The sequence below is a fragment of the Peromyscus maniculatus genome, chromosome X, assembly GCF_049852395.1.
Source record: "Peromyscus maniculatus bairdii isolate BWxNUB_F1_BW_parent chromosome X, HU_Pman_BW_mat_3.1, whole genome shotgun sequence".
Classification (NCBI taxonomy): Eukaryota; Metazoa; Chordata; class Mammalia; order Rodentia; family Cricetidae; genus Peromyscus; species Peromyscus maniculatus.
Window position 1 is genome coordinate 115,232,445 of NC_134875.1, and position 23,453 is coordinate 115,255,897.

General features: G+C 43.5%; 2 protein-coding genes across 7 annotated transcripts in view; one reads left to right on the forward strand and one right to left on the reverse strand.

Annotated features, from left to right (window-relative positions):
- Positions 1-23,453, forward strand: part of Ctps2 (CTP synthase 2) — a 125,660-nt gene that overhangs the window by 55,505 nt on the left and 46,702 nt on the right. For all 6 annotated transcript variants that reach the window (XM_042268977.2, XM_042268980.2, XM_042268978.2 and 3 more), the window contains exon 14: positions 20,961-21,057. In XM_042268977.2, the coding sequence (XP_042124911.1) occupies positions 20,961-21,057 (97 nt within the window). The remainder of the gene's footprint in view (positions 1-20,960; positions 21,058-23,453) is intronic.
- On the reverse strand, positions 9,725-12,000 carry S100g (S100 calcium binding protein G). The gene is made up of 3 exons (XM_006973217.4): positions 11,909-12,000; positions 11,490-11,635; positions 9,725-9,935 (listed from the first exon to the last, which is right to left on the reverse strand). Exons 2-3 carry the CDS (start codon positions 11,622-11,624, stop codon positions 9,831-9,833), a joined length of 240 nt encoding a protein of 79 aa, XP_006973279.1. The 5' UTR covers positions 11,625-11,635; positions 11,909-12,000; the 3' UTR covers positions 9,725-9,830.

The window sequence follows — 23,453 nt, forward strand, 5'->3', positions numbered from 1 at the left end:
CAGGAGGTTGTGGGCTGCCAATGTGGGTACTGGAAACCAATTGTGGGTCTTTAGAAGAGCAGAAATAGCTCTTTTTATCTTTTTGTTTTGAGACTTTTTTTTTTTTTTTGTGTAGCGTTGGTTGTCCTGGAACTCACTCTGTAGACCAGGCTAGCCTTGAACTCAGAGATCCACCTGCTTCTGCCTTCTGAGTGCTGGGATTAAGATGTGCTCCACACCAGTGTAGCAGCAGAAATAGCTCTTAACTGCTGAGCCATCTCTGTAGGGAAGATCCACTCTGAATGTGGGCAGCACCATTCATTCCATGGGCTGGTGTCAGAACTGAATACAAAGTTAAAAAGGACCTGGGAGATGGCTTAGTAGGTAGGGTACTTGTTGCTATGCCCAAGAACCTGAGTTCAGTTTCTAGGACCTACAAAGTGGAAGGAGAGAGTCACCTCTAGCATGTTTTCATCCTCTGACTTCCACATACATACAATGGTGCATGAACGCATGTGTGCACACCCACCCAAACACACAATAAAGAAATAAATAAATGTAATTTTACAATACTGTTTTAAAAGTTAAGAAGGAAAAGGCACGCTGAACACTCATCTGTCTGCCTCATGACCGAGCACATAGTGTGACCACCGTGGGCCTCACACTGCCACCAGAGAGTCAGTGTTATCATCCCACCTTCCTCACCTTCCACATGACAGACTGCGCTCTCAACCTGGGAGCCAGGGATATGCTTAAGTTGCTTTTGTCCCACCAACCAGAACAGTAACTAATACAGCAATCTCTCCAGTCCCCAAGTAGCCTGAAGTGGAATTGTGTTGGTAGTTCATTTGTAATGCTGTATTTAGGACTCGAAAGTGGACAGTTCCAAACAGTTCTCCCCCCCACCCCGAGTATCTCCTCCCACCAACATTCAGTCATTTCTATTAAAAAGAAATAAGTGGTTGAAATGCCTATTTCTAAGGCATTTCCCATTGAGCTCAAGGTATAAAAGGCTGACAAATACATTAGCTTTAAAGCGTTCATGGAGTCAGTCATTTGTTGTTAAAATTATGGATTACCCTTAAAACTCACTAATGGGCACTCACTCCAAATTGTACTGGCTCCTTTCAAAAATAGCAGACTCGGTAAAGGGGTGGGGGTAGGGCACAGGAAAGGATGTGTTAGGCAGGGGCCATCATGACTGGAAGAAAAATGGTCCTTTTTAAAAAGAACATATAAAATTGTATGTATTCAAGATGTACAAATATTATGTAAGTTTTGCTGTTTATATACATTATGAAATGATTACTAAAATCATGCTACCATCTCCTAGCCACATAGTTCAGTGAATATGGTAAAAAAAATTGAGACCCACTCTTTAACAAGTTTTAATTATTCAGTAGTTTATTTTTTGAGATGGGGTCTCATGTATCTTAGGCTGGCCTTGAGTTCACTATCCAGCCAAGGATGGCCCTGAACTCCTGATCCTTCTGCTTATATCTCTCAAGTGCTGAGATTGTAGTTGGGTGTGGCTGTGCATGCCTCCAATTACATGGGGACATGTGTGGCAGAGACAGGAGCTTACTTGTGGGGCTTGCTGGCCGCCAGCCTAGCTCCAGGTTCAGTGACAGATCCTGTCTCAAAGGAATAAAGTGAATGATAGAGCAGGGTGCCTGATGTCCTTTTCTACTGTCTCTGTATGTGTGAATGTACACACACACACACACACACACACACACACACACACACACACACACACACACTCACTCACTCAGCCTTGCCCTGGTGGAGCCTACAGCTCCGTGAGCAGTGGAATTTTGTGGCTGACAAAGTCCTGGCAGTGTTAATTAGAAGGGTAATGTAGATGAACTTTGGTGATGTGAGGATCAGATCAGTGTAGGAAGAGAGAGAGGTTAAGAAGGCCACCCAAGGATATGCACCCCCACCTCCATTTTTTGAGACAAGGTCACTATGAGCTGGCTATGATTCTGCAACAATCATTTTGTTTCTGCCTCTTGAACACTGGGATTACATGTATGAATCACCATGCCCTACTTCATTTTTACCCTTTGTTGAAGGTTCAACTTGAAACACTTTTCCCGTGCTGGTGTATATAGCAGTCATAGAACATATCTGTTCTATCGAAGTCCTGTGTGTGGCCCGTGCTCTTACCTCCTTTGCTGTGAAAGCCTCTACTTTGTGTCTGCCACTCCTTTGCAGAGGATGCCTATCTCATCTTAAAGCAGGCTGGCTGATGTTACTCTGTGATTTTGGTGGGGGATGGAACCTAGACCATCATGCTTGAGAGGCAAGTGCTCTGCCATTGAGTTCACAGCTCTAGTCTGTGACTCTTGACACCTTCTTCCTTTCTGACCTTGGATTGGCTGCTTAGCATGATACCCAAGGACTTGCATGATCTGAAGCCAGGGTGCCCTCTTTATTCTGAATACCTGCCTTTTTCCCAAAGACAAAGCACGTGCATTCTTGGAACAACCTTTGAAATTGGTCATGAAGCGTTTGCCTGGGGTCGTTCTTTTCTTTCTCCTTCTCCTTTTATTATTTGTGCATGTGCCACTGTTTGCAGATGGAGGCTGGAAGACAACTTTGTGGAGTAGATTCTTGCCTTCATCTTGGTATGGGTTTTGGGCATTGAACCCAAGTTGTTGGGCTTGTGCAGCAAGTACCTTTGCCCACTGAACCATCTCACTGGTTTTCTCTGGTTTAAATGCTCACTGCTGCCTCTTTTCCATATACTCCTCTCAAGGCATCAGGGCACTAGGTACAAAACCCCAAACCTAGTGGATAATGCTGCTTTCCCTATTCCTCCCTTCCTTGCTTATCACAGACTTAGGACCTCAAGGGTCTGGAAGTTAGTATCTTTCATAATTATTTTTCCATAGTACATGTTTTGTACATTCAGATTAACAAATTGTTATTTCATTTTTGGTGATGCTGGGGATTGAACCCATAAGTTTGGTCATGACAGGCAAGCACTCTATGATGAACCATGCTCCGTCCCCCTCTCACCTTCTTTGAAACAGAGTCTCATGTATACCACCAGGTTGATGTCAAACTTGCTACATATCTGAGAATGATGAACTCCTGGTCTTCCTTTCTCTACCTCCCAAATGCTAAGATTACAGGCATGAGCCACAGTGTCTATCTTTTGCTTTATATATTTGGAGCTGCACTAACATGTTTCCATGCCAGAGGCTAATTGACACCTAGAACATAGGCTAAAGTGGGAGCTAGCTTGGCCTAGATAATAAAAAAGGCACCACAAATAAACAAATGAACCGTAGACTACTGATGCCTGGCAATTGTGATGGTGTGTGTTAATTGTTACCTTGGCAGGATCTGGAATCAGGCAGACCAGTTACCCAAGCACACCTGCAAGGGATTATTTAGCTGTCGGGCATGTCTGTGAAGGATTGATTATCTAGACTAGGTTAATTGAAGAAGGAAGAAGCACCATCAATGTGGGTGGTACCATTCCACAGGCTGTGGTCCCAGACTGAATGAAAGGAGATAGCAAGCTGAGCACCAGCATTCATTGCTCTCTGCTTCCTGACTGGATGAAATGTGAGCTGCTGCCTCCAATGCTAGCTTCTAGGGTTTCCTTGCAATGATGGCCCGTATCCTTGAAATGTGACCCTTCCTTAAGTTGATTTGTCAGGGTATTTTGTCACAGCACAAGGAAAAGTAACTAAGACAGGAATGAAGCTGTTCAAACCTTAAATACTAGAACTTCTAGTTCAACAGCATTAAAGCATAATCCAGTTGGGTGTTGTGGCACATGCCTATAATCCTAGCACTGGGAAGGCAAAGGCGGAAGGATTTATGCAAAGTTTGAGAGTAGCTGATCTGCATAAGGAATTTCAGGACAGTCAAGGCTCCTGACTAAGATTGTCAGGATCGTGACCGATCCTGCTTAGCCCAGGAATGAAATCTGTTAGCACAGCATATTGGTTGAATGAGACAGAGAAACCTGTCTCACCACAGATGCTTAGTAGACTGTTTATAGTGACCCCACCCGGTGCTCAGAGTCTCAGAAACAAACCAGAGAGAGCCGTACTTCCGAAGAAAGGAAAGAATATCTTTTACAAGCCAGTAGTAAACTTGATGGTGAAATCATTCAGAGTGCCATTAAGACCAGCATCAGGGCTGTGGGTGTGGCTTAGTGGTACAGTGTGCTTTCCCAGCATGTGAAAATGCTCAGCATTTTATCCCCAGCTTTTGTGGTGCTACAAAAAATACTCTACCATTACTGTGATAAAACACCATTACCAAAACGAACTGGGGGTAGGGGTGGGGGATGTTTTATCTACTCTGTCATCCAGGGACATTAGGTCAGGAACTCAAGGTAGGAACCTGGAGGCAGAAACTGAGGCAGAGGGCGCAAAAGAGAATGCTGCTTACTGGCGTGCTCCCCTTGGCTTGCTCAACATACTTTCTTATACAACCCAGGACCACATGCCCAGTGAGAAGATACCAAGTGAGAAGTGGTTGGGGCCCTCCTACATCCATCATTCAAGTAAGAAAATGCCCCACAGACTTGCCCACAGGCTAATCTGGTAGAGGCATTTTCTCAATTGGGTTCTTTTTCCAAATGATCCTAGCGTGTGTCAAGTTGACATAAAACTAGCCAGCACAGCTACATACCCAAACATGCTGCTCTATTTCTTGGTGGAAGGATTAGAAATTACTTTTTTTTAGAATAATTTATGCTTTATTATTATTATTATTATCATTGTTCTTTTGAGACAGGGTTTCACTATGTAACTCTGGCTGTCCTGGAACTCACTTTGTTGACCAGGTTAGCCTTGAACTCTTAGAGATCCGCCTGCCTCTGCTTCCTGAGTGCTGGGATTAAAGGCGTGCACCAACACCAACCGATTCCTAATCACAATTCTTAAGAGTTTTCTTCGATGACTTTTGTTTAGGCTGTTTTCTTTTTTAAACTGTTGTTTGCTTTTTTGTTTGATTTTTTTTCCTTTTCTTCTTCTGCTTCGTTTTCTATCAGTCAGTCAATCAGTTATTCTACCTACCTGTTTACTTCCCTGTTGGGTTTATGTGTGTGGGAGGCAATAGTCAGTTCCCTCCCTTCACCATATAGATCCTGGGGATTGAACCCAGGTCATCAGGCTTGGCAGCAAGTGTTTCCAGGAGCTGCTTAATTTTTTGAATACACAACACTGATTTCCGTGGTCTGATCATTGGGGAAACTTCTGTAATCATAAAATCACAAGTATACTCTCAAAGTTAAGATCGTTTTATTTTCTGACTGTTGAAAGGATGGAAGGCAGAGAGGCTTGTCATGAAAATCAATGACTCAGCAATTAAAAATTATTCTCTTTTAATTGAAGAGTATTGTTTTTAAACATTTATTTTGTGTGTGTGCCTGTGTGCGTGCTCGCACACATACCCCATGACACAGGTGAAGGCCAGAGGACAACTTGCAGAAGTTAGTTCTCTTTCCGCCGTGTGGGTCCTGGGGGTCAAACTCGGGGCATCAGGTTTAACAGCCTTGAGCCGCTGAGCAATCTCATCATCTCCCTCATTTTTCTTTTTGAAAGTTCAAAAGTCCAAACAAAATAAGATACCAAGTGAGAAGTGGCTTTCTCATTCCTGCTGCTCCCTCCTAATGTGAAACCGTCTTGGTTACTTTTCTCTGTGTTGAGACTAATACATGACAAGAAGCAACGTTAAGAGAAGGGTATATGTTGCTTTCCAGTTTGAGGGGGTTCATTCCATCATGTCAGGAAGGCATGAAAGAGTGAGTACAAGGTATGGAAATATGAGCAGAAGGCATCTAGTCACATCGCTTTCTCAGGAAGCAGGGAGTGTTAATTTCTGGTGTGTAGGTCAGGTTTTTGGTTTGTTTTGCTTTGTTTGAGGCGAGATCTTGCTGTGTAGCTCTGGTTGATCTCACCTCTAGATCCTCCCACCTTAGCCTTCTAACTGCTGGGATTGCAGGTATGTACCACCAGCTGAGAATATATATTTTAGCCCATGTCCAAACAGAATTGAAGGTATTTCCTCCATCTCCCCACCCTGCCCCCCAAGTCATAAAGTCCTACTCATTTTGTATCTGGTGCCATTGTGGCCACCCATGCTGTATGTTCTTAACAGATCTTTCTACAAACTTGGGCTTCCAGAGTAAAGATGCTTGCCACTCAACTCCCCAGAGAGCTTGCTTGTCCCTGTCTAGCCTGTGTCCTCCTACCCATTCTCTAGAGGCACAGACTAGGTAGGTGTGGGGTCCACTGGTCTCCTCAGGGCTACTAGGAATATGACTGTAGCTACCTTGATGGACATACCTAGCTTACACTTGTGTGTGTGCATGTATTGTGCATTCACAGACATGACTATGGAGTCCAGAAGACAACCTTGAGTGTTCCTCAGGTTTTGTCCACTTATTTTTTTTTTTGTTGATGTAGGGTCTCTGATTAGCCTGGAACTTACCAGGTAGGCTAGGATGGCTGGCCAGTGAGTCCCAGAGATCTGCCTCTCAGCCTCCCCAGCAATAAGATATAAGAGTGTCCCTACATTGGAATTTTTTTTCCACACATGACTTCTGGAGATCAACCACTGGTCCTTGAGCTTGCAAAGCAAGCTCTCTACTGACTGAGCTGTCTGAGCCCCCAAACTTACATTTTCAAGTTCATTGGGTTAACCCTTTCCTGGAGTCAAGGGCCATGCTTTGCAGGCAGTGATTCTTAACTTAGGGTATGGTACTATAGAGGCCCATGTAGTTGGAAACCATTCATTATCACAGTTTCTACATTTTGAAGTGGAAATCGGTTACATACCTTTCTGGTATCAGCTACAGAAAGTAGAGCATGGTAATTTTGGCCTTAGAGTGTGAGTTAAAAATAAATATTGAAGAACATTAGTTAGAACATTGTTTTCTAGAACCAAGGCCTTAGGCTGGCCAACCTGAGGCCATTCCTGCAGTGATGAGCCTTGTGCCTCTTTTTCTTATATTCCTTTTATTCCCTGAGGGGTCATTTGTTCAGAGGCATAGTAAGTGTTGGGAGATGCCCTATAGACAAGTATCTGCTTTTGAAGTGTGTTCCTTGCTAGCCATTGAACAGGGTGAAATAAGAATTGAGATTAGAAATGATGCCAGCACTCAGAGCAAGGAACAATTGTTTTGAAAGAAAAGTAGACTGAAGGCTTTACGTGACTCTTCAGAATTCCTTCCAAGTCCTTGATAGCATTTTCATTTTCCTTGGCAACATTGTAGAAGTATCCTGGACTTTTTTCTTTTAGATTTATGCATTATTTTAGAAATTTATTTTGTTTTATGTCTATGGGTGTTTTGCCTGCATGTATAACTATCAGTTCACCACTTATGTGCCTGGTGCCCAAAGAAGCCAGAAGATGGTGTCAGATCCCTTGGAACTGGAGTTATAGACAGTTGTGAGCTGCCATGTGGGTGCTGGGAATCCAAACCTGGTTCTTTGAAAGAACAGCCAGTGCTCTTAACTGCTGAGCAATCTCTCTAGCCTCTATTTTTACTTTTAATTATATTTATGCATGTGTGTCTTGTGGGTGGGTATGTGCACCTGTGTACAGGTTTGGGAGGAAGCCAAAAGAGGGCATTGGATCCCTCAGAGCTGGAGTTACAAGTAGTTGTGAACCACCTGATGTGGGTGCTCGGAATTTGTATCCACTGCAAGAGCCATATGCACTCTTTTTTTGTTTTTGAGACAGGGTTTCTCTTTGTAACGCTGGCTGTCCTGGAACTCACTCTGTAGATCAGACTGGCCTCAAACTCACAGAGATCCACCTACTTCTAGGATTAAAGGCATGTGCCACCACTGCCCAGCAGTAATTTACACTCTTAACCATTGAGCCATCTCTTTAGCCTCTCTGGTTCTGGGGGTAGGGCTAGTGCTACCATGGCTGTGGGAGCCCATTTTCAGGTTTCCTAGTGGCTTTATCCAGCAGGTCTTTATACAGAGGATGATTGGACCACAGGCCTGAGTGCAGGTGTCTGAGATGGTCTGCACTTGGCTGTGCTGGGGAGGAGGTCTTTTGCTCCACCCCTTGGCATTTCTATAAATACCTTAGGGCAGAGACAGTCAGGGCCCTGTTGGAATAGGTTCCAGGCCCTCTCGAGGCTATCCTGTATTTTCTATCTATTTATCTCCACAATCTAAATCCTTCTATCTAATATTTCCCAGTGCCTGCACTCAAGAAAACTCTGGGGAACTGTGGAGTTAATGGGTAAATGCCCTGCAACAGGCTCTCATTTAGCCCAAGCGAGCTTTAAACTCTATGTAACTGAGTATGACCTTGAACTCAGTCCTTTTGCCTATACCTCCCAAGTGCTAAGATTACAAGCATGAGCCATCATACTTGCAATATATATTTAAGAATTTTTACTTTTAAAATAAAAAAAAATGCTGAGTGTGATGTCACACACCTTTAATCCCAGCACTTGGGAGCCAGAGGCAGGTGGGTCTCTGTTGAGTTTGAGGCCAGCCTGGTCTACAAAGTGAGTTCCAGGACAGCTAGGGCTGTTATGCAGAGAAACCTTGTCACGAAAAATCAAAACCAAAAAAAAAAATTTTTTTTTATTCCTTGATGGTTCTATATATGTATATGGTGGTTTTTAGTTCTTTTCACCCCCATTATTCTGTCTCTCCCACTGAAACTTGTCTTCTTTCCACTATCCCCTTCTAATTTCAAGTCTTATTTTGGTTTCTATGACCTACTGAGTTTAAATAGGGTCTGATGACTTTTCTTTTTTTTTTTTTTTTGGGTTTTTTTCGAGACAGGGTTTCTCTGTGTAGCTTTGCGCCTTTCCTGGAGCTCACTTGGTAGCCCAGGCTGGCCTCGAACTCACAAAGATCCGCCTGCCTCTGCCTCCCGAGAGCTGGGATTAAAGGCGTGCGCCACCACGCCCGGCGACTTTTCTTTTTAATCTCAAAAGTATATGATTTGGACAACAAGATGGCTCAGGAAGAAAAAGGCACTTAGCACCAAGTCTGACAACCAGAGGTTGATATCCTAGTCACACTACTCATGTTATCTTCTGACCTCCACACATGTACTATGACCTGCTGGTGTATGCACTTGCTCATATGTACATGTGTGAAAAAACACACATTAGATAAATAAATGTAAAACAAAGAAAAGATTCAGAAAAATAAAGTAGGTACATCAGGCTAAGGTTACTCTAAAATCTAAGTAATCAAGAGTGAATATTTGACAAGTATTGTTAGAGGTTTTTGCTCTTTTTTGGGGGGGGGCACCAACCAGCTCCCAAATAAATCACACACGAAGGCTTATTATTACTTATAAATGCCCGGCCTTAGCTTGGCTTAGTTTCTAGCCAGCTTTCCTTTTCTTAAATTATCCTATTTACTCTGGGCTTTTCCCATTCTCTTACTTCTATAAATCTTACTCTTACTCCATGGCTGGCTGTGTGGCTGTGTGGCTGTGTGGCTGTGTGGCTGTGTGGCTGTGTGGCTGTGTGGCTGGCTCCTGGAGTCCTCCTCCTTCTTTAGCTCCTAGATCTTAGATCTCTCCTCCCAGTTTTCTCCTTCTACATATTCTCTCTGCCTGCCGGCCCTGCCTATTCTTTATCCTGCCTTGCTATTGGCCAGTTCTTTATTAGGCCATCAGGTCTTTTACACAGGCACAGTAACACACCTTCACAGAGTTAAACAAATGAAACATGAACAAAAGTAACACACCTTAAAATAATATTCAACAACAGACAAGAGATACATGTCTTAGAATTTGCTTTATTAACAGTATCTTGCTCTCTCAGCTAGATCTTTATGATTGCAAAGGATTCAATCAGTAGGTGGTGATGGGGCTCCTTGATGGCTTCTTTATTGTGATATCTTTTTGAAAAATGCTTGGAATTCTTCGAAACTGACTTCTCCATCGCCATTCTTATCCAGCTCTTCAAAGAGATTGTCTAGAGCACTTGAACCCTGGTTTTAGACAAAAAGAATGGGGTAGGAGAAGAAAGAAAATTTAGATAGGATACTGGAACGCATCTTGGAAATTAGAGGACCTGGATTTTTCCTTCCAAGAAGGCAGCCTAGGTTTCAGTCACCTGCCACTGACAATAAAATGCTAGGTGTGGTTTTATGTAACCTAACTGGGTTCTATCTTACTTTTTAAATTTATCTTCGAAACAGGGCCTCATTATGTATCCCTGACTAGCCTGAAACCCACTATGTAGACCAGGCTGGCCTCGAACTCAACAGAGAGCCACCTGCCTCTGCCTCCAGAGTCCTGAGATTAGATGAGTGAGTGTACCACCTATCGCCCATTTAAAACATACTTATGTGCATGTGTGTGCATCTGTCTGTGGGCATGTACTTGTGAGTGCAGTTGCTCCCAGAGCCCAGTAAATGCCATCAGATCCTCTGGAGCTGTAGGTGGTTGTAAGTTACCTGAGAGGAGTGCTATATCTGAAGCCAGGTCTCTTGGAAAGAGCATCATGTGCTCTTAACCACTGAGCCATCTCTTCAGCCTCTTGCTCTTTAGAAAATTTTAACACTATATATAGCACATTTATTATTCTCTAATAGTCATAATCTGCATTTTGATGTATTTGATAAGATCTAAACTTTTTTGTTTTGTTTTAGAGGCAGGGCTTATCTATTTAGCCCTGGCTGTCCTGGAAGAGATCTGAACTTCTTTATGTCTCTGAAAACATTCTTCAAATTGGACCTGGTAGCTCAAGCCTGTAATCCCAACTACTTAGAAGGCTGAAGCAGGGGGATTGCATTGAGTCTGAGGTTAGCTTGGACAGCATAGTGAGTTTTAGGTCAGCTTGGGCTACATAGATCCTGTTTCAAAAACGTTAAAATTCTAACAATTTATCATGTATCCATTTAAAAAAGATTTATTTCTTTAAAGATTTAAAGAAACTTTTATGAGTATGTGCGTTTTGTCTGCATGTATGAATATGTGCCATGGGTGTTTGGTGCCCATAGAAGCAAGAAGAGGACATTGGATCCCCTGAACCCAGAGTTAAAGATGGGGTGAACAGCCATGTGCCTACTGAGACCCAAACCTGGGCTCTCTACAAGAGCAGTAAATGCTGCTAACTGCTGAGCCATCTCTCCAGTCCCTCATCTAGCCTTTCTTATGTGGACAGTTCAGTAGTGTTAAGTATATGTACTTTACTATGCAACAAATCTCCACATGCATGTGTGAGGTCCTGGGTTCAAGTCCCAGCAACACATGCGCAAAGTTATTGTGAATTATAAGAAAATTAGGAAACACCAGATTATAATGTTAATGTTTTCAGCGGGTGTGTGTGTGTTCTAAAAACAAAAGTCATGTGGATTTAGGCTGGAGCTCAGTGGTAGAGTGCCTATTTAAGTCTTTGCTAGGCCCTGGGTTGTATGTGGCCATATCCGCACAGGGCTGTGGTCAGTATTTCAGAGGCAGTCCTCAGCCCTAGGCCCTCAGCTATTCTCCTCTCCCACCCTCAGAGGCAGCAGCCTCTGGCTGCTCAGGTGTGCACTCACCTTCAGGATACTGGGGAATTCTGACTGAATCAGCAGCTTCAGCTCCTCCTTTGATAGCTGGTTTGGATCGCCTTCCTTGGCCGCATATTTTTGGAAAATGCTCTTCATTTCTTCAGGAGACTTCTTAGTGCTCATTCTGCTGTCCTCTAAATTGGGAAGAAAATAGATTTACCAAAAAGCTGAAGTGGAGCTTCCATGTCACGTGTTCCCCACAAGGTTTTCCGGGAAAGACAAGGGGGAGAAAAAGGAAAAGGGAGAGGAGAAGAGAAGTAGATGGGAACAGCATTATTAGTTCCTAAATGATGTTCAAAACAGCTGTTAGCAGAGTGCTTGCTTAGCCTGCTGGAAGCCCCGGGCTCGCTCTCTCCCCAGCACCCAGAAGCTAGCGGGCCGGGTTCAGATCACACGGAGCTGCTCACCAGTCAGTGCAAGCACTGCACGAGCCAAGCCGCAATGCAACGGGGGAGAAGCGATGAGGAGCCGAGGAGGAGCGCTCTTTTATAGTCTTTTCAGACATACCACCTGATTAGGAAATTCCCCTCTGTTTACTCTGTAAGGGTAATGATTAATGGGTTCTGAAACCAGGCTTAAGACTCTCAATTAAGGGCAAGCTCCGATAAAGAGTGACTTCAACAGTTGCTTAATGGTTCAGGGTCCCAAGAATAAAACCTGTATTTTCTTTTTCTTAGAATAATTTTCCCTCCAATTTTTATCTTGCTCACAGCTCACATTTCTGAAAGCAATGAGATTGTAGATTTAGGCTTGAAAAAATTTTTTTTCTTACGCAGAAAAAAAAATTCTGTCACAGAAGGACAGTATTACACAGCTTTTAAAAATACAGAATTGGAGCCAGGCAGTGGTGGCGCACGCCTTTAGTCCCAGCACTCGGGAGGCAGAAGCAGGCAGAGCTCTGTGAGTTGGAGGCCATCCTGGGCTACAGAGGGAGATCCAGGACAGGCACCAAAACTGCACAGAGAAACCCCGTCTCAAAAAAAAAAAAATACAGAATTGGGCCAGGTAGTGGTGGCCCATGCCTTTAATCTCAACACTCAGGAGGCAGAGGCAGGCGGATCTCTGTGAGTTCAAAGCCACCCTGGTCTACAGAGCTAGTTCCAGGACAGCCAGGGCTACATAGAGAAATCCTGCCTCAAAACAAACAAACAAACAAAAAAGAGAAGATGGATAAAAATTTCTGATTTAATTTGGCAAAGTAAGATTTTTGAGTAACATGCCATTTTCTATCTTTTTGATTATTGTTCCTATCTCTGCTTTTTATTTTCTTTATACTTCGTCCCTCCTTCTCGCCCTCCTCCTTTCTCCCTTCCTCTCCCTCTGTCACTCCTGGCTACCCTGGAGCTTGCTATATAGACCAAGCTAGCCTTGAACTTACAGAGATCTGCCTCCTGCCTCCTATATTGGAATTAACAGTGTATGCCACCATGTCTGGCAATATTTCTCCTGTTTGTAACAAATTATATTTTGCTAAATCATTCTAAAACTTGTGAAAACACTCAGCTTATGCTTAAGCAATTGGAACGATTTCAGGATTTTTGGACTAGCCTGGATTTGAAATTAGAGATGAAATTGATTTTTTTCTTTTCTGGAAAGAGGTCCATGAAAAGCTAGGACATTTCTTGGGGACATTACTCTAACGCTGATTGTAAGTCACAGGTAGGAGTTCCAGATTGACTTCAAAAGCACTTCAACAGCTTTTAAACACTTGGACACTTAGACTGTTCTCTGACCTGCAGTCTACTACCTACAAATTCAGGTTTGAAATATGGGACTGGACTTTGCCAAGATGTTTTTCACCTCTAAAACTCTAGGACCTTATTCACATCGGAGAACAAATGTGAAATGCTATGGTGTTGCTCACACGATGCTGGTCAATCCTGAGCATTTATTATTCTATAGGTTTTGTGTGTTTTATTGCAGTTTACCTGACTCCAATACAGACTTATGTATTAACCCACTTATTGGAGTTACTGGCATTGTAGGTTAGCCTGTCGGTAGGTAGGTAGGTAGGTCTATCTAGTGTGTGTGTGTGTGTGTGTGTGTGTGTGTGTATGAGTGTGGTGTACACATGTGTACACATGTGTGTACAGTTGTGTAGGGTGTCAGGTGTCCTGGTCTATTAGTCTTCCACCCTGTTCCCTCGAGATAGGGTTTGTCATGGAACCTGAGCTAGGTTGGTAGCCAGCAAGCCCAGTGAACCCCTTCTCTGCTCTCCACCCCCATAGTGCTGGGGTTACAGGCACACAGCCAGGCCTGACCTATTTATTACATGGGTGTTGGGGTGTAAATTCAGTTCCTTGCGCTTGTGCTCAAGTGCTCTTGCGCTCTGAGCACTTACTTATATCTCCAAACTCATGATTGGTTGATTTTTGGAGCCAGGGGCTCTCAGGAGGCCCAGCCTGGCCAAGGAGAACCTTGAATTCCTGGTCCTTCTGCCTCTGCCTCAGCTGTGCTGGGACTGCGGGTGTGGGCTCCCATGGCCAGCTTGTATGGTTTTTAGTTGATGATTTTATATGGTAATACTCTGATTTTGGCTACGGTTTTTTAAAGGTTTTAGCAAATTTCCAGTGTTTTTGTTTGCTTGTTTTACATGTAAGTTCTAGTTTCCTGGGAGGAAGTGAGCTTTTGTGACTAATCGTAGTAAGGACTATAGTTTTTCTTCCAATGTCTTTCTTTGTTGCCATTGGTTGTTGAGACAGGATCTCCTTGTGTAGCCCAACTCACAGTGTAGTTCAGGCTACCCTTGAACTCCTTCCTGGTCCTCCTATCTCATTCCTCCTGGTTGGTCGCCTCACTCTAACATCTTTAAGGTTTGTTGTTCTGTTTTATTTTCTATCTAAAGCAAAGTGGCAGGCATAATACAGAAGTGTACCTCTTGATTAGACTCTACCTGCTAACATTTCCACATGTGCTTTCCCCTCCTCTGGGCCAATTCTTTCCTTCTCATCAATCATTTGAGAAGAAGTTGTGGAGTCTCACTGGTTTCCTGCAACTACCTTAGCCTGTGTCTCCTAAGGACAAGAACTTTTTTCGATAGAACCTCAGTGGTGTTATCACAGCATATTTCAATCTCCTCAATTGTTTTCTCAAATGATCATTTTGGAGCTAAAACTGATGGGAGTTGGTGTCATATTTCTTGTGGCTATATTGAAAAATGATTTTAATTACTACATATAATCCAAATATCAGTAGATTCTAGAACAGATGTTTTATATACTGTACTTACTTCATATCATGGGGCACATATGATGTGTAAAAGTATAACAAATACATAATACATGAATTCTAAGGATCAGGTTTAAAGTAGTCTAGGCCATGTCTAGTTTATGTGGTGTTGGGGATGGAAGCCAGGGTTTCATGCACGCTAACTAAGCAAGTACTCTACCCACTGAGCTACATTCCCAGCCCACAGGATTTTTTCCTTCAAGCATTCCATGCTATTGATTCTGAGCAGAGTAACATGGTCACAGAAGCCGCAGGTGCCGAGAGTCTTCCTGAGGGGGTAAAAAAAATGAAGTCTGTCCAAAGATCAAGCAACTGAGCAGAGAGGTGTTGCCTAACCTTTGCCTCTCCATTTTTCCATTACCAGCCTTGTACCTGTCATTCTTTCCCCTTTCTCATTTCAAAACACACTCTTTGAACACACCCTGCATTTATGGCATGTTTCCATACATTGTTAGTTAATGTTTCATGAGACTATTAGTGGATTTTTGTTTCTGACTGCTGGGTTACCCTTGTGCTAAGATAAAGGTAAAAATAAGACACGCGAGAGAACACTAGAGGCGATGAGCACGTAAATCTGAGAAGCAGCCCAGGGTATTTTTCCAGTTCTGTTAGCGTTTGCTCCGAGCCTGAGTTCTGACAGGCAGCGCTGGGCCATTTTAAGCAGAGGTCTTCCTTCCCTTGAAATGAGGGATGTGTAGCCTCAATGACTTTCGGCCTCTGTGGTGCACGCCTGGAATCCTAGCACTTGGGAGGTGGAGAAAGGGAATCAGAAGTTTAAGGTCCTCCTCTGCTACATATAGGGAGTTTGAGGCCAACCTGGGCTACATGAGACCTTGTCTTAAAAAATCCTTTTGTATTACTAATTGTATTAGTGTTACTAATGACCAAGTCCCCACAAAACAAGGTGGATATGAAATGCTATTGTATGTTATCTTTTTTACTTTGTAATTTAAAATACCCTGAACTCATCCTTTCTAAGGAACTTAATTTTAGTTATTTAAAAGGATAACTTAATTTTAGTTGTCCTTAAAAGTGACATCATACCTGTCCCCCTTCCTTGGCCTTTATGTGGTGCCTGCCCTCCCTGGACCATCAGAGTTCATTTTCTTTTCTCCTTCCAGCCTTGGCCTGGAGTGTGTATCTCCTGTCTGTGCTAGTTTTCAGTTCTGAGTTCCCAGAGGCGTCCGCATAGGAGCCAATGCTTACTGAGGGCTTTGGTTGTGGTTTGTTTTTATACGACAGGCACTCAACTTCTATAGCCCCCTGAAATCATTGTAGCAACACTATGAAATGGATACTGTTCCCTTTGGGACAGCAATGGATTTCCTGTTGCTGCTTTGTTAAGTTCTCACCAACACAGTACCTGGGACAACTTGCTCCCTTTTGTAGGCCAGAAGTTTAAAATGGGTTGACAGGACATGTTCCTTCTGAAGATACAGGAGAGACTGCTTAGGTTTTCACCTTCTGGAGGCTGCTTGTTCATGGATACACTCTCCATCCTGAAAGTCAGAAGCTTGGCATCATCCAGTCTGTCTGAAATGTCTGCTTTGCTATCATTTCATCTCTGATTCTGACCTTCCTTCCTCTCTCAAGGGCCCACATGATTATGCGGGTTTATCCTCATAACCCCGAAGAAACATCTGTGCCAGGGGTGAATTCCTTATGACTTCATCCCGCCTCTCCTCTCTCCAGCCTATGTGATGCCTTCTGTCTGATCATGACATAGCAAGAAAGCCCCCTCCCACCTCCAGGAACTTTAACATAATCCCATTTGTAAATTCGAATGTCACAAAAGGTCCACATGTTCTTAGGGGCTAAGAACTAGAATGTGAACATCTTTGGAGGAGTGTGGGAAATGAATGAACAATATGTAGATGATTTATTTGCTAAGGAGAGCATATTCATTATAGGGCAATAAGGAGAATTGGAGCATGTCTCAAATCATGGGCTCTTTGATGAAGTAGGGAGAAGGCCTCTTTAGAAATGGAATGAAGAAGTGGTCTGTGCATGGGAGTGTGGTGGGGGAACAGGGAGTGGAGGGGCCATTGGCATTGGACTTGCCTAGCTGAGTAGAAAGTGCAGGTTTGAATCTATCAGGAAAGTCCAGCTTGCTAGGTCATGCATGAGGTGAGACCTGAGGGCCACTCAAGAGGGTTCCTTTGATTTGCGGTGACAGAGACTGCTGGAGCAAGTAGCAGGACAGCGTTGGGTAACTTACTAATGACGTCAAGTTGGTTCATAATTCTATGCACATCTTCAACATGACTCACAGAGAATCCAAATTAGAGTAAGGCTTAAAAAAAGGGAGCGAGAACCCCAAGAACCCAGTGGACAGTAGGAGAGAACAGATTGGGGGATCTTTGTAAAGAGGACTTGAGGAACACACTAGAAAGTCTGGGCAAATCACTAGAAACGGGGCTGGGGATATAGCTCAGAGGTAGAGTGTTTACCTACCGCGTATGAAACTCTAGGTTTAATTACTAGTCCTGTATAAAGGGAGACAACAACAAAAGCAAAGGGCTGACAAAATGGCTCAGCGGATAAAGGTGCTTGCTGCCAAGCCTGATGACCTGAGTCCTGTCCCTGGTAGTTACATGGCGGAAGGAGAGAACAGCTCCTGAAAGTTGGCCTCCAGCCTCTACACACCCTCTGTGGCACACAAGCACCCTCTCTCATACACACACAACAACACTCTAAATAAATGTATTTTTTTTAATGAGGAAGAGGAGGAGGGAGGTGGAAAGGGTCTTCTGGGAGTAGATGTTCCGGTTTTGTCCAAGTGACATATTGAGATAAGGAACCAGTTCCCAGGATGCAGTCAGGGAGGCCCCATGCACACTGCCATTAAGGAATTTCATCATTGATAAGAGACTCGGACTTCCATACACTTGGTTTAAGGTACCCTGGGACGCTGAAGGACTTGAACTCATTACACTTTTATCGAGGTTGCAGAATATCTCAGTCAAGGTTAATTAGTGCCTTTGTTATCCTTGTGCGGTGCCTTTACATCTCTCAAAGCTTTATAACTTATTGATCTTTAAAAAAATTTTTTTTGTATGCTATATGGCTCTGTTTCAAGAAAGGACAGAATGTGGGGGTCAGATCCCAGCCAATGGTGGGGCCAAGGAAATAGTTTTGCAAAGTAAGAAGCTTTTTCCTTTCAGATGCAAAAACTGAAATGTTGGGGATAAATATAAAGGCACTTGGGGTTCACTAACCACTTGACAGTGATAAAATTAGCATGCTTTCAAACCATGTTGCTCTCTTCTCTTAGGCTTTTTGGGTCTGTTTGTTGCCTAATTAGGTTGCTTGTATAACCTGAGAGGCCATCACTTGCCATCTCTCCCCCCCCCTCATTTTATCTCTTTTGAGACAAGAGTCTCATGTAGCTCAGGCAGGTGTAGAACTTGCTATGTATCACAGCCATGCCCTGGTTTATGTGGTGCTGGGGCTCAAACCCAGCAAATCTTGCATGCTGGGAACAGAACCTGGGTCCTTTGCAAGAGTAACCAACACATGCTCTTAATTGCTGACCTCTCTCTCTGGCGTTCTCCCATTCTGTTCTTAATTGTTTTTTACTCTGTTTTCAATAGTTCAGACCAATATATTTCTTGATTACCATAGTCACTGATAATTGAAGCAGTTTACCTTCAAAGACTCTAGCTAGTCGGACCCTATATAGTAAATAAAGATGAACTGCCTGAAGATTTGTAGTGCACCTCTGACAGGAACCCAGGGGAGTTTATCACCATATTTGGAACTTGAATGGAACCTAAATGGAAGCCGAGGCTCTGACTAGACATAGAACTTCTTAGCAGTCTGTGGCAGCTCTTGTGAACTTACCTACCTTTTCTTAGAAAAGGCACACAAGGAGCGGGCATTTCTAAGTAGCTTGGCTTCCTAAGCTGGAGGCTGCCTTCTCTCGCTTCACTGAGTAACACTCTAGCCTCACTTGCCAGCCAAAGAAGATAGGGAGGACATGCTAGGAGTTAAGGCAATTCAGAAATCAAGCACGACTTCCAGCAGGAAGTAGAATCCATTTTTCCCCAGCCCTTCCCCTCAGTGACTCTTGGAGTTTGCTTGGGTCCCAGGGTTCAGTGGGCTCCACACATTTTCTGGGGCACTAATAAAATCAGATATTTTCTTAGAAAATCATCCTTTAGGAAATTCCAGTTGTCAAGGATTCCTTTAGAGCTGTATGTGACTTTCAGGGCATGTGTGGGAGTGTAAGCAATCTTCTATGAGAAACCTGAGCAATTTTATTACAACAGGTTGACTTTAGCCAACTACACTCTGATCTAACATCTTAAACAACAACAACAACAACAACAACAACAACAACAACAGCAAAAACATTGCTGGGTGTGGTGGCACAGGCCTTTAATCCCAGCATTCAAGAGGCAGAGCCAGGCCAATTTCTATGAGTTTAAGCCAGCCTGTTCTATATAGTAAGTTCCAGGACAGCCAGAACTACATATTGAGACCATGTCTCAAAACACCAAAAACCAAACCAAAACTAACCAAAAAACATGAAACAAAACAATGAATCATAGTGAACAGAACTGAAGAAAAGGAATTACTAGGCTAATGAAAACAGATTTTATTCATAGACATCTTTCTGAGTTTTTGTGGTGTGACTCAGCAAATCTGAAATTGTTCTCTTGGGGTTTGTTCATTCAGCTTGTTCCTTCATTCAGCTTGTTCCTTCATTCAGCTTGTTCCTTCAGTTCTTTTCTACTGGTTGGAAAGGCCCACTGGTAAGGAAACATAACAACCGCCCTTCTCATACAGAAGCACGCAGCAGACAGCTGAGAGCAGCCCAGTGAGGAGAAAAGGCCTTGTGCAAGGGAAGGCCCCAGCCAGAGGCCAGGGCTCCTTGATACTGGGTGGCTGAGCTACCCAGATAGCTCAGAGTTTACAAGGGTTTCATTTAGGACAAGGTGGTCCAGAGGGGTTAATTAATGGGACTTGACAGATTAGATATGAAGAAGAGGGAGAGGTCGGCAGCATTGCTAGGTTTTTGACTCACAGGATGTATAAGAATAGAGAAAGGACAGGAGAAGAGAGGGAGAGAGTGTGTGTATGTGTGTGTTTGGTATGTATATGTGTTTGTGTAGCTGTATGCACATATGCATACAGCATGTGAAGGACAGAGATTGATGTCTGGTATTTTTCTCAAGGGTTCTTTTATTTTTTTGAGACACGGTTACTCACTGAACTTTGAGCTAATTGATTTGCATAAACTGGCTGGCTGTGAGATCACTGGGGTTATACATATGTACATGTGAGCAACCACATCTGACTTTTATTGGGTACTAGGGCTCTTAACTCAAGTCCTCATGCTTGCATGGAAGGCACTTTAATCATCTGAATTATCTTTCAAGGTCTCCTCTCATTGTTTTTTCTTTTCTTTTTTGGAGACAGGGTTTCTCTGTGTAGTTTTGGTGCCTGTCTTGGATCTCGCTCTGTAGACCAGGCTGGCCTTGAACTCACAGAGATCTGCCTGGCTCTGCCTCCTGAGTGCTGGGATTAAAGGTGTATGCCACCACCGCCTGGCTGTTTTTACTCTTTTGAGGTGGGTCTCATGTATCCCAGGGTGGCTTGGAATTCATTATGCAGCCAAAGATGATCTTGAACTTCTGATCCTCCTGCCTCTTCTTCCCTAGTGCTGGGATTAGATTGTAGGTGTTTACCACCATGTCTGGTTTATGAGGTACTGGAAATCAAATCCAGGTCTTTGTGCATGCTGGGCAAGTGCTCCACTAGTGGAACTATATCAGTCCTCTTTCTTTCCCTCCCTCCCTCTATTTCTTTCTCAGTGTCTTACTATGTAGCCAGAGCTGGCCTCGAACTCACAGAGATTCCCTTGCCTCTGCCTCCCTAGCACTGGGATTACAGGTGTGCGCCACCATTCTGTTATGAAGTTCTAGGGATCAAACCCAGGGCTTCATACATGCTAGATAAGAATTCTACTAACCAAGCCACATACTCACCCCTGATATAATATTTTGTAAATAACTTGAGTGAAAGATGAGAACTTGTGGTAAGAGGTTTATACAGTTCGGGAAGGATGTGACAGGTGGCTGATTTTTATCAGGAGTCCTGGAAGAACTGATCAGACAAGGTACTTGAGGGAATATTTTCCCGACAACTGTTCCTCTAAAATTAAAGCTGAAAATATGGGAAACTACATTCTCGCAAGATGGTAAAACTGGATGTGTTTTGTTAAAGGTAATTGACATGCCCGAACACAACCCTGGTGATTTGGGAGGAACAATGAGACTGGGATTAAGACGAACCGTTTTCACAACTGAAAATTCCATACTGAGTAAGTATCCCAGAGTTTTGATTTTTATAAGCCACTAGGGGTGGTTCATATGGCCATGCCAGGACCTGTCCCTTAGAGCATGCTCAACTGTACCCTTTTCAGCAGTTTTCCAGCTACCCTCTCACCCAGTCATCTGCTCTTGCTGACCTGTCACTTGAGGCATTCAATCTCTCCCCATTCAAGGTCCTTTCGAAGAGTATTGGTTGTACACAAAATAACCCACTGAGCAGTGTCCCAGAGAGCAAATGATAATGGGTGCTATACCACGTTTGTCCTGTCCCTGCTAAAGTTCTCTTGAGAGCACTGATGCGAATTCCAGGGTTTTTTGAGTTCATGGACCTACATTGAAAATGGCTCCCTCTTTCCTTGTTTCCTTTTTGCCCGTTTGAGCCAGTGTTCCATGTGTGTGCTGTGCCAGAAACCTAAATGAACATATTTGTATCTTTCCACAATGTTAGCATTTATTGAATAGCAAGATTTAGTGGTATCAATGGCAGAAATCCATCATGAAATTTACTTATGCCTACTTTGGTGGCTTGGCTGAGGTGAATGCAAGTTTCTTTTATTTATTCTAGTCTTTTCTTTTTAAGATTTTATTTATTATTATTATTTTGAGACAGGGTTTCTCTATGAAACAGCCCTGGCTCTTCTGGAACTCACTCTGTAGACCAGGCTGGCCTCGAACTCACAGAGATCTGCCTGTTTTTGCCTTCCGAGTGCTGGGATTAAAGGCATCTGCCACCACCACCTGGGCTGATTTATTTTTAATTATGTGTATGAGGATGTGCATGTGTGAGTGCAGGTGCTCCTGGAAGCCAGAAGAAGAGTCAGATCCATTGGAACTGGAGTTACAGGTGGTTGTGGACTGCCTGATATGGGTGTTGAAAACCGTTGGATCCTCTGCAAGAACAAGTGCTCTTAACTGCCGAGCTATCTCTCCATGCCTCTCTATGCCAATCTTAATTACTGATATTAATTCTCATATCATATAGTACACAGTAAATATATCTGTATATCTCTATATGCATATATGGGTCACAGAAGAAATACAAGTTGAAGAGGCTGCAGCAAAGTTGAAGAGGTTTCAGAGTGGGCTGAAAAAGTCTGATAGATAAGATAACGAAACAGACCAGTGCCATGAGGGAGCTGCTGGTAGAGCTGCTGGATGGTCAGCATTGGGAGCGAAGCTACAGAATTCAGCCAAGAGGTGAAAAGGTCAAACGGGTCCAGAGCAGGAAACAAAGCAGGAAGTGGGTCAGGAGCTGATCCAGGTCTAGATGGGTGAACAGGTAGATGGGCAAGCAGTTGAGTAGGCACCATCAACAGTGAAGGACCAAGTGGAGTCAGGGAGTCATTGGCCTTTGATGATAGGTTAGCATGCAGCCATGCCATGGCAGTGTTAGGTGCCCATCACTTTAGAGGGTCTAGGTGAGGGAATTATGCTTTCCACAGTCTGATGTGTCTGATAAGTTCTTAGGCTTGGTTCCCTGATATGATTTTAATACACCCATGTGCCCCCACAGTTTTAGGTTTCCTCAATAAACTTATAGGATGGCTGTCTATCTGTTTCTCAGAATAAGTCATATATCAGTCTGTACTGGATAGTTTGGGCCTGAAAGGTGATGGATACAGTTGATGGAGCCGCCCAGGAGCTGCAGCCGTCCTTCTTCAAAATGGAGTTAAAAGCTGCTTGTAAAATTACAGTGCACAGCCTGTAAAACCAGTTGATCCAATGCGGAATAACATAGAGTAGGGTGTATTCTGATCTCTGCACTGGGTTTCATTATCACGTAGTTCAGGCTGGCTTGGATCTCTGAATGCAGCTGAGGTAGGTTTTGAAGTCCTGATCTGTCTGACTCGACCTCAAAGTGTGCCAGCACACCTGGCTTCTGTTTCATGGGTTTGTGTGTGACTGGCTTTATTTAGTTGCGCATTCATGAACTTCCTCTTGAGAGGAGGGTAGTTCTGTGTCTACTAAGTCTAGGAGTCTGGAGAGATCACTCAGTGGGCAAAAGCACTTCCTACCAAGCTTGATGACCTGTGCTTGATCCTGAGACCCACATTATTGAAGGAAAGAACTGACTCTCACAAATTGTCCTCTGACCTTCACACACACACACACACACACACACACACACACACACACAGAGAGAGAGAGAGAGAGAGAGAGAGAGAGAGAGAGAGAGAGAGAGAGAGAGAGAGAGAGAGAGAGAGAAGCAATCTAGAAGAATTAAAAAATAAATAAATAAATAGCCTGGCAGAGACAGGCAGGTCTCTGAGTTCAAGGCCAGCCTGATCTACAGAATGAGTTCCAGGACAGCCAGGGCTGTTACACAGAGAAACCCTGTCTCAAAAAACCAATAAACAAACAAAAGGTTTCTGTCCCTCCAGTAAAA